Genomic DNA, 10,994 nt, shown 5'->3' with positions numbered 1-10,994 from the left:
GGTGAAAATTCCAATTACCAAACCCATTGGCAATAAGTGGCAGCATGCCCAGAGAGCAACAGCACAAGCTGTCAGTGTGGTGCCAGTCTGTGTTTGGTGTGGGTGTGAATGAATTTTAGCTCTGGATGTGGATGATGTGTATGTCGGCTGTGCTAGACCAAATCCTCTGCTCCAGGCAATTGTGGGCTGTGGAATCTGAAGTCTGGGTCTTCCCAAATGTCAGGATCTGGTTCATTTTAAAGTCACATTAGAGCAGATACAAACTTGTGTCTCTTGAAAAACATGGAGAGACTTTGAGGCAATTCCTTCTTCCTGGGAGCAGCCCTCTTGAAGTCTAAGCGGTCACCAATGCGAAGGACAATTTGCAGAATCAAAGTAATGAGAGGCTTGCAACAGAGAACTGGTGGTTTTGGAAGATGTATCGGTGACAGCAATGCTAGGGTTTATGCAGTTCCTGATTTGAAGGAAGCAGTTCATCCTGCACACTCAAAGAAGGAAAGGTCCAGCAAAAAAATAGCTACATAAATACATCACTGAAAATTGCATCATGGATCTATTAGGCATGAAGTCATACAGACTTTTTAACTTCCAGACCTTTGGCATTGCAGGCTTTGTATTCTTGAAGCGTGGTTTTCAGTGTGCAGCTGTATATATTTATATTATCACACAGATGGGCACAGATGCACAAAGATACATGCACACGTGCATTTCAGTACACTGGGCTACAAGATGATATACTGTTTAAAGTTAAAAACAGTTTGTATGTGCTATATAGAATCACAGAATCATGATTCTATATAATGCAGAGTTTAAGAGCATTCACATACATTCCAAGACTTGTGGTTCTGCAAACCCTTACAGAAAATGAAGGGTTTACTCAAACTGAACAAAAAGCCTTCTAGGAGGGGTTTTGAGCTACAGTAATACATAAAGAAATGCATAAAGAATCCTTTTTTCCCAATACAGAAAGAAACCGAATGATTTTTAACTTGCCTTGTCACAAAGTTTGCGTCCATAAGCATTCTTGGAGCTGAATTCCTGCTGAAGGAAGTGACACCTTCACACAAACGGGCTGCAGAACCTGGGCCTAACTTCTTAGGTATTCATCTAGAACAGTTTTAATGTTTCCAACCATTGGGAAAAGCTACTGATCACGTAATTAAAGTCACTCAAATTCAAAACCCACACTCGGAGAATCCCTTGCTGTAACTTCATGGCTACACCCAAGCTGCTCCCAACAGTTCCACTTATGTTTTATAATAGGCATTCAGTGTATTCATAAATGAAGTCTACCAGCACAAGGTGTATGACTGTTTCCTTGATAAGCAAAAAATTTGTCTGCATTTCATTTTATATGGCTATATCCAGTTTCCCAGGGCATACGTCCCTTTTGGAGTGTGGGGATTTGTAAAGACAGTAAAAAAAAAAAAGACTTGGTCCATTTGCCCAAAGTTTAAACATCCTGAAGCCCAGTGAGAATAGTGGATACTTGGGATCACAAAGTCCCAGTCTAAAGGTCACTAGTCATATGCAGGTCACTTAAATAGTGCCGGCAATTAGTTTGCAATTACTATTTTGGGTAATCCTACATGGTATAACTGATGCATCCCTATAGCATCAATCCACAGAAGCAGAAGGCCCTGTGCAGTACAGGTGTAGCCGATCCTGTTGGGAATAGAAGATCCTAAATAGGTTATTCTTCCCAGTGGATCACAGATGTGGTTTCATCAGTTTCCCTGATTGGTGTAGTTTAGAAAAGCAGGTTTTACAAAGTCATTCTGGCTAGAATACTGCAGAAGGCCCGTGTTTAATCAGGAGCCTGTGTAACACATGCGCTCCACACACCGCTATGAACCTATCTATCTTTGCAATATATGCAAAGGAAAAAGGTTTTAAATCCGTGTGTTTGATCCCGGCATTGACCATTCGCCATCTTCACTGCTGCCTTGCCTGTTCTGTGTCACAGTAGCAACAGTCAACACAGACAATTTTGTTCAGATGCGTTGTTGTGTTTTACTGCACATAATGCATAAAATGTAACCTGATAATGCACAAAAGGGATTTGGCATCTTCCCTTTGCAGCTCAGTGTTATTGTTATGGGCCATCCAAAATATGAGTCAGCCTGCAAGGATATGGCAGTGCAACACACCAAGCAGTCAGAGCCGGTGTGGGCTGTGATGGCTCAGCTTGGCTCTGCCTGCAGATGTGCTGCTCTCCTTGCAGATGTGCTCTCCTGCTGGTGATGGCTTTGACTCTCGCCTTTCACTCATCCTCCTCTTTCAAAAGGACAAGCTATTCAGAACTGGCATTTGTATCACTCAGACCAATCGATACCCCATTGTACAGGAGTAGGTTAAATTTATGTGGCATGTGGTTTCATTCAGCTGATCTGGACTCTGCTGCAAAAGCCAGGCACACCCTGGCCTGATGGGAATCATGAATCCCCTTCTCAGCCAAAGACACTCAGGCAAACATAAAACAGACTGGGAACCAAAAGGCTGATGGACTCTTCCTTTCAAAACTCCTGAGACCCTTAATCCCCACGTATCCTTTTTCCACACACTGCTTTACATGCCTGATTAAAACCCAAGTGATTGAAATTAGTGGAAGGAGGGGAATGTTCACACACCAAGATCAGGATGCCCATTCCTGTCACACATGAAGTCGCTTGTACAGAAACAGCGAATTGGGATCTTATTAGGTTCTTGAAATGACAAATCTACAGAAAGCAGAAGAGACAAGGCCAGCAAAAAAGCCCAGAGAAAAACTGGTTGCACAGATTAGACAAAAGGAGAAAAAATGGAGAGGCTTTGAGACATAAAGTTGTTAGAAAATTTCCCAACTTGGGGAGGTCTGCTCTGCCAGGGCTTCAGGATAGCTGCGGAGAATCTGGTGGAGTGTGTTTAACACGGACATTGTTCTACCAGTGAGACCCAGTGTTGCAATGCTATTCTCTTTAGAACAGTCAAAATCACCACAAAAAAAGGAGATTTTTATAGTGACAGTACGCAGGCAATTTCCCATGTCCACAGACTGCGGCTGGAGACTGCATGCTGGGTAGAGCCGTTTCCTCCAGTGTTGCAAAGGGCACAGCTCATTGTATGTCACAAAGTCATAACCCTCCTCCACTCCCATAGGGACAGGACTCACATCTGGGTCTCACCAGGAACATGCTCTGTAGGACAGTCTTGCTGGCCTTTGCAGAGCATGGCTTTCCAGGCGCATTACTCCATAAGATGTGATCCCGACATTGACTCAACATTGGATGCACATCTGGGATTCAGCCACTCATTAGCAGCATTTAAGTTACATTTACTTGGAAAAAAGGCACGAGAGAGACAAATGAAACAGCTGGCTGTAAATGCTGCTGCTCTATCTCCACTTACCTGACCTGTGAGGTCCCGGGGTAACTGGGAAACCCCTGTGATTGACAGTCCCTCACCTTCCCCTTGCAGGCAACCCCAGCAATACTTCTCAGCATTGCCAGGCATGTAGTACAGCTGAGGCCCTCAGTAGGGTTGTTCCAGTCATGTGGGTGGGCAACAAAAGGGGACCTCAAGGTCTCCGGGAAAAGCCACAGAGCCTCTCAGCCCTCCTACCTGCCCTCCGGTGCTGGGCACGCAGCAGAGGACACTGAGCAAGACGCAGCAGAGGACACTGAGCAAGACACACCAAAGGTCACTGAAATGAAGACGCAGCACAGGATTTTTAAATAATTTTATAATTTCCTGATGAACTTAGTCTGTGAATAAAAAAAGAAGAAAAAAAATGAACAAAGTGTTTATATTATCAAGGCAAAGTTGAATATAACACATTTTCTTTGCAATTTCATTATCCTGTCAGTAACATGACTCCAGCAATAAAACACATACAAGTTGAAGGCAGCGTGCGCACTTGCATCACAGACATCAATGTCTCCCGCTGCTGTTATTTCCAAAAGGAATTCAAGTACGCTAGATCCCTTCCCCAAAGCCTGTCTCCCCCTCCGCTAAAGTGCAACATATCTCTTCCAAAGCAAATGAGGGATCCGTGTCTGTGGAGTGGACGGAGCATCCCACAGATTTTTAACCCCACAAACAATTCGTGAGCCTGGTGTGCAGCTCTTCCCATTTACTGCCTTGGAGGGAAACGGCAGTATACTGTTTTAGTGGGCTTGGAGCAGCATGTTGGGCTAGCACAGAAATTATTCCCCTGTTCATGGTCCCATTTGATTCATCCTCCCCCAGCATCTGAACAGATAAAGGCATCTGCCACTAAAGCACCCCAGATATACTGTAACGAGAACGTCAGTAAGGGCCAAATGCAGCCGCCCCTGGGCAGGCAGGAACGACAGAGACTTGGCCATGTCACCAGAGAGCTGGGAAGATGGGCTAGGTTAAAGGAACTAGGTTAAAGTCTGCTCATAAAATCTGGCTTTTAGATAACCACATAATAACAGTACATGAGTGACAGATCCATCTTTTGCCAGTTTCCAAATGGAAAACCAATGTTTTGAACAAAAAGCCCCACCAAAGCACTGAGAACCTGAAGTGGAAATATCTACTTAAAAGCAAAAGGGATTAACTTGATTTTCAAGATCCAAAGTAGAAGTGCAAAAGGGGGACAAATAGCATATGATAAAATGATATAAAAAATACATTCATTTAATGAAATCCTTTACCTAGTCTCATAGGTGAAGCAATTTGTGTGGGGTTTTTTGTCTATGTTACATGCTGGTTTAACCTCACGTTGTTCCTTTGACACAGCTGCAGCAGAAGGTGGCTGCTAGTCCTTCCATGTACCATAACCTGCTGTGGCTATGTGACCAATACCAGAAATACAACTTTGACGATGGACCTACACACAACTACCTGCACTGGCACATGGCCCTGGGACACACGGGCACGACTGAGAAGACAGGGAAAATCTGGCCAAAGCCATTTGTCCCATTTACATCAGTGGAGCCCTGGTGTTGATAACCATTACCAGAAAAGACCGATTTCCAAAGTACTGCTTCATCTGCCCATTTCTGTATTACACGTGTACAGTATAAGCCTGGGAGAGCAGGAATTTATACAGGGTTTGTAACATTTCCTAAGAGGCCAAGCTGCCTTGGACCTCAAAAGCCTGTGAAAGGCAACTGGTTATGATTATAAGCCCACAAATCCTTTTCCGTACAATCCCGAAAGGAGGAGTCATGGCTTTGTTGCTTCTTTACTTGAATTCCTTTTGATTAAATTTAATTTTTATATATTTTTTTAAAACACATCTTTTTCAGTTCTACTACTATCTTTTTTGTTTAATCCGACAACAGACACACATTGTTGGTAACTGCCCCAGCCTTAGGACCACACAGACAATATCGACAAGCAGAAAACAAAACAGGAAAAAACACCCCTGAAAAAGTCAGGAGAGATACTGATGACAGGGTTACAGCACTCACCACACACACTGGAAAAAGTCAGGATTTCTGTGTTTATGCTTTTGACACTAAAAAGTTTTGAAACAGTTTTTCTTGTTTTTTTTTAAAAACAGTCAGTGGACACAGCCATTTTGTTCAGAAGGATCTGCTGTTGCGTAAGTTCCCTTCCATTTATGTGGAAAAAACAATTAAAAACATTGTATTGTTTAAAAAACCTCTGACACTCCTTTTCCTTGCCATAATGACAAGAGGGGTTAGCAGAGTTGGCCTTGCCAGGCGTGATGCCCCATGCCTGACCCTCCCACCCCGCCGGCTTCGCTGGGGCAGTGTTAGTTATCCATAGCCTTCTGCGTCCTCTCCGGTTCCCTCCTTCAATGCAGGCGTTGAGCTGAGTAGAGGCTTCCTTTAAATACCAGATGCCTTGATTGTACCACTTCCCTCTTGCATTTCAGTGGAGTCATTTGAGGAATACGTGCATTACTTATGTAATGAAAATTTTGCTTTAAAATGGTATCAGTGTGTGACTCTCTACATCCTCTGTAATAAAGACCCCTTCAGTGGCAACGATTGGCAATTAGGACAGGAATGGGGACTCAACCCTGTCAACTTTTATCAGATGTAGAAATTCCCTAAACAAATTGAGCACTAGCAGCAGAATGGGTGGGAACTACAGGGCAAATGAAAAGAGGTGCCCCTTTGGTTCACAAAACCAGGGTTATGTCTACAAGATTTATGACATTAATGCTCCCTTGTGCAAAATACCGAGAGCCCCGAAGTACCAGAAAATTTGCAAGAGAAGGGATATTCCAGCTGTGCAACCAGAAACAGCACACACAGTTTTGTGCATCACATCAGACCTTCACCTTCTGTCCCCTGGACTTGGCAAAAATCAGATACCCCAAAGAGTGTTTGGCATTTTCTAGAGGGAAAGCTGGTTAAAGGCAGTCAAAATGAGAGCAAATACTAGAAGCCTAGAGCTTCCTTTGGGAGCACGCCAGGCAATTCTTCTTCCAATCACAAATAGTGTTCATGTCCTCACCCTGCAATTCTAGTGTTGTAATGTCCTTTTAGTGTTCTACATGAGGCTGGATTCAGAGGAAAATATGTACTTGGACTCAGGGATGTCATGAAGAAGCATGGCTGGGGTGTCAGCTTTTACACTGTATGTGGGCTTCAGGCTTGAGTTGTATTTTAGCCCAAACCCAGCTAGAATAACCTATTTAATTTTCTACAGACAGCTCCTTAGGTCCTTACCTCTCTCAGTTTCTGTACAAATGACAGCTTGAAAGAAAAAAAAAACCCCACATTAAAGCAATTAAAACTTTCACAGCTCCAGCAGCAAATGGAACTTCATTCAACAGGAGAAAAATCAAGTTTCCCCAGGCTCCCTGGGAAGGGCCCCTGATTTCCCAGAGCTGCTGTGTTGCAGGACTGCTGTGCTAGAAAACTGTCTATTTTTGCCTGGCTGCTGACACTTGGGTATCAGACTTTAAGAGAGTGGTGGGTTAGGCAACTGGATGAGCATCGCAGTATGTGTACACATATGGCCCTTCTGCCATGTGCTTGATATGCAATTTTGTGATGGGTTATGGTAACAAAATCCCTTCACTGCCCTAAGGCCAATGGTGTGGAACTCCACATAAGTAAAAAGAAAAAGCTTTCACTGGTCACGTGCAGCATTAAACCATGGCCAGGAGTAACTCCCAAATCACCTAGTTCCTTAAGCTATTCACCATCACAAGATCTCTGTCGACACAGGATCAGAGAGATTACCTGAAATAGTTCAATGGAGATCAAGTCAGATCAAGTCTGTTCCTAAATGAGATCTGCTCTCTCCCTGAAAGCACTTTATTGAGGTCTAAGATCAATGTTTAAGATGGGAAGCCTGGAATACCTGGAAGATAACAGTGGTTAACGAGAAAAACTGCAAAGGCCTAACAATGCAGATGGGAGGAACAGCAGGTGTGTGCCTGGGAGATAAAAGACCACATGGCCAGCATGAAAACTAGCCAGGCTTGACAAATCCTCTCAGGGAAGAGGCCAGGAGATGTGTAAACAGCGAGATGCACCTAGCTGCTGATGCATGGATCCCGCACACACTGCCAGGACAGCACCATGCCTTTGGCTGGGGCACTTTCAACTCTAGAAATGCAGCCACAGGCTGAGTTTAAGATGCAGAAGATTCAGCACTTTCCTGTGATGTGTGGGCAATGCAGTAAATGAAGGGAATTGAAATCACAGCCCAAAGTGACCACCCCTCGCTCCCATCCCCTCCCCCTGCTTGCAGTAGAGACGCTATCAAGGAACATCTCAGTAAGAGGTTTACAAGCAGGAGTCATTTGAACCATCGATAAGGGAAATTCCACAGCTTCTCACAGAGGAAGGATTGTTTTACAGCAGGGAACCATGGCAGCTGGAGATTTGACCATATAAGTTAATGAGATAGTCAGGAGTGGTGGCGGCGGTGCGATGATATTAGGCTGATGGCTCTGATGCTTTTACAGGCAGCATTAAATTCCTTGAGTGAGTAATTAGGGGTGATGAAGAAAAAGCAAGAGGAAAGATTTCAAAACAACAGCTCCTATCAAAACGTGCTGACTCAAATAATGGGACCAAAGGGGTGGCTCTGGGATGAGGCACGGCTCAGTGGTATGTACAGTCACTGTCTGCACGCCTTCCGGTGTTTCCCCCTTGCACACATTCAAGTTCTCATTACTCTCCTCATCCATGACAACAAAAGCTTCAGACACAGGCTGCTACTACAGCAAGAACTAAAGCTACATTTCCTGATTTGCAAAGCACCGGCAGTTCAAAACGTGGAAAAGGTGTGAATCACATCTTCTTTGGAGACTTACATATTTCTTCCTAGTGGACACCATGGTTACGGATCCAGTTCCTTCTGCTGAATCATTACAGTAGAATGAATTGGGATGTGATTTATTTTAAATCAGTTAATAGAGTCTACAGGTATATAAGGTTTCAGGTTTGCATATTTTTCAGTGCTTGTTTGAAAAAAAGACAGGGTCCATCTTCCTTTACTCAACTTCTGCTGATCTCCTTTCTATTAGAAGCAATTGGTCACTTCTAAAGATAAAAATAGGGTGTGAAAGACCTACAGGAGAGCTGTGCTATGGATTTGAAAGACATAAGAAATGCAGCTTTCCTGAGAGGGCTTGAACATTTTCATTACCATAACAGTTTAGTGATTAAGGTCAAAAGGTAGTAAGTCATATTGAATTAAACTGCAGGCTCTGAATGAGAGCTTTACTGAGAGGATTCATAATCAGCTAGTCACTAGAAACCCAAGATTTATTCCACTGCTCTGTTGATATTTGGTCTCCTTTTGCCCTTCTCTCATTCTCTTAAGTAATATGAGAAAGCTAAAGGGGAACAACTCCTTTAAGGAGCACATGGGGATGTGTTAAAGGGTTCTGTCCTGCAGATGCCCCCAGACACACATAACCACTGGTAGCCAAGAAAAAAACGTGTCTCCCCATTAGTGCATAGTCCAAGAATGAACACCCAAATCCTACTCATTAAATAGGATCTGGACTTGCCACCACAATGACAAACTGACCTGCTATTTCAGGTCATATTACCTATCAGCAGGGACTTTAACGAGTGTCAAAGATGGATGGAAACAAGACTAAGGCCTCTCATATAAGAATTGCACTGGTTTAACTAAAGCTCTGATTTTATACCTACCTACTCAGCTGGGTGACAACTCCAGCAGAGATGCTCCTCTTTGTAAGAATGGGTTATTGCTCTAAACTCAAACTCACTCCTTGTCAACCTAAGCTAAACCAAAATAAATTAAATTATAATTATAGTAAGAACTGTTACCAATTTAACTAACTTTAGCTTTAAAATTGTACTTTTAAGCTAAATGATGTCATTTCCTCACTTGCAAAATGGCTAAGACTATTTTGATGGAAGCTAGTGTTCACAAAGCTATGGCCTGAAAAATTGGCAATGGAAAAAACTATACAAGTTAAAGCTGGGAGGTGACCTGCTGACCACACCTGCTCGAAGGGAGAGAGCTCTCTATAAAATAAGAACTTAGGAGACAGACCTATGATGAGAAACCTCAGCTAAAAACACCAAGAAATCAACAGATTAAAACATCTACCTGAAAAAATGCCCCACTCATCACTTCAGAGTCAGATCAGCAAACAGTAAAAATCAAAGCTAAGTAAACAGAAAGTACCAGTAAGCCTACCTTGTTTTCCAGCTGCTAGATGAAGTGACTAACAGGAACAAATAGTGAAACTTTCCTTTCCTCTCTCTCTTATTTAAGAATATAGAAACACTAAGATAGGCAGTGAGACCTGAGCTAGCTAGTTGATGCTGGCCAGTCACAAACCATAATCAGAGCACACTCAGGTTTGATTTTAGCACTATGAAATTCAGACTTTCAGCTTTTATGGGGAAAAAAAAAAAAGAAAGAAAGGAGGAGAGGAAGAAAGAGAGAGAGAGAAAGAAGCAATAAATGAATGAAAGGCAAGGGCTACCCTTCTTCAACCTCGTGGAGAATTAGAGCTGCTTGTGTTCAGTGGATACTCTCTTCTTTGCTCAGTAGACTTGGAAGAGCTCTGCTTAGCTGTATCCAAAAGTCACCATCAACAAAGTCAATGGGGAACTGAATTCTAAAGTAGAAAGGCAGTGAGAAGATGAATGCAAACATGACTGATTAATCATAGACTGGAAGAACCTGGAAAGCATGTAGTTTTTAGAGAGTTGGTTGGGTTGTTTTTTTTTTGTTTTCTTTGTAAAAGGTGCACCAGAAGTTTCTATTCCATTTTCTGTCTTTCACATTCCTCTCCACTGTCATGGCTCCCTGGACTGACTGGGCTTGGCCACTGGTGTGCTGCTCCGGTGGGGCTAGTGGCCGAGGTCATGATGACTCCTCAAGTGCATTGACGACTTGCTCCAGGATGTCAGGGCAGTGATCTGCTATCTGCTGTAAGATGGCATTGGCAAATTCCTGCAGCTCTGCGCTTTCCTTCTCGCCCTTTTCTAATTCATCATGAAGCTGCAAGAAACACAGAGACATGGTCATTCTCTACTATTAAATGTGCTCACTGTATAATGAACCCTGCTCAGCAGGCTCAGCTCTAAGCTAGGACACCTTTTAGAAAGGGAGTTAGTAGAGATGTAACATGCTGGGCACTTCCAGGATCAGCATCTTCCCTTGGTGATTCCCTTACCAGAAACTGGCTTCTCTTTATTTCGCTTTTTCGTTCTACAGGACCAGGTTTGTGATCTCCCAGTTAAGGCAAATAAAATTATGAATAAATTGTTCTATGATAAATATTAGAAAAACTTCCTCTGCAAAATGTTTTTCTGACGCAATTTCAGAAGCAATACAGCATTTTCCTAGTATATTACTTTAAATAGCTTGGCTTTCATTCTTGAAGAACAGGATGTTTTATAGGTCATTACTTCAGAACTATTTCCTATATAAAACCAATAGGAAGGTTACATAATTATACATAATAGACTGAAGAGTTAAGCAGAATTCTGATTTTGCTGTGGAATTAATTATTTTCAGAGACTGTGTTTGCTAACTCAGTAAGATGATGACTATTCACA

General features: G+C 42.8%; 1 protein-coding gene across 6 annotated transcripts in view; it reads right to left on the bottom strand.

Annotated features, from left to right (window-relative positions):
- Positions 1-3,703: 3,703 nt before the first annotated feature.
- Positions 3,704-10,994, bottom strand: part of ERC1 (ELKS/RAB6-interacting/CAST family member 1) — a 289,289-nt gene continuing 281,998 nt past the window's right edge. For all 6 annotated transcript variants that reach the window (XM_065682550.1, XM_065682581.1, XM_065682574.1 and 3 more), the window contains one exon: positions 3,704-10,434. In XM_065682550.1, coding sequence (XP_065538622.1) covers positions 10,297-10,434 — 138 coding nt within the window. In that variant the 3' untranslated portion in view covers positions 3,704-10,296. The remainder of the gene's footprint in view (positions 10,435-10,994) is intronic.

This window comes from Lathamus discolor, chromosome 1, assembly GCF_037157495.1.
Source record: "Lathamus discolor isolate bLatDis1 chromosome 1, bLatDis1.hap1, whole genome shotgun sequence".
Taxonomy (NCBI): domain Eukaryota; kingdom Metazoa; phylum Chordata; class Aves; order Psittaciformes; family Psittacidae; genus Lathamus; species Lathamus discolor.
Note: the sequence above shows the minus strand (reverse complement) of the source record. Positions and strands in the feature narration are given on the sequence as shown.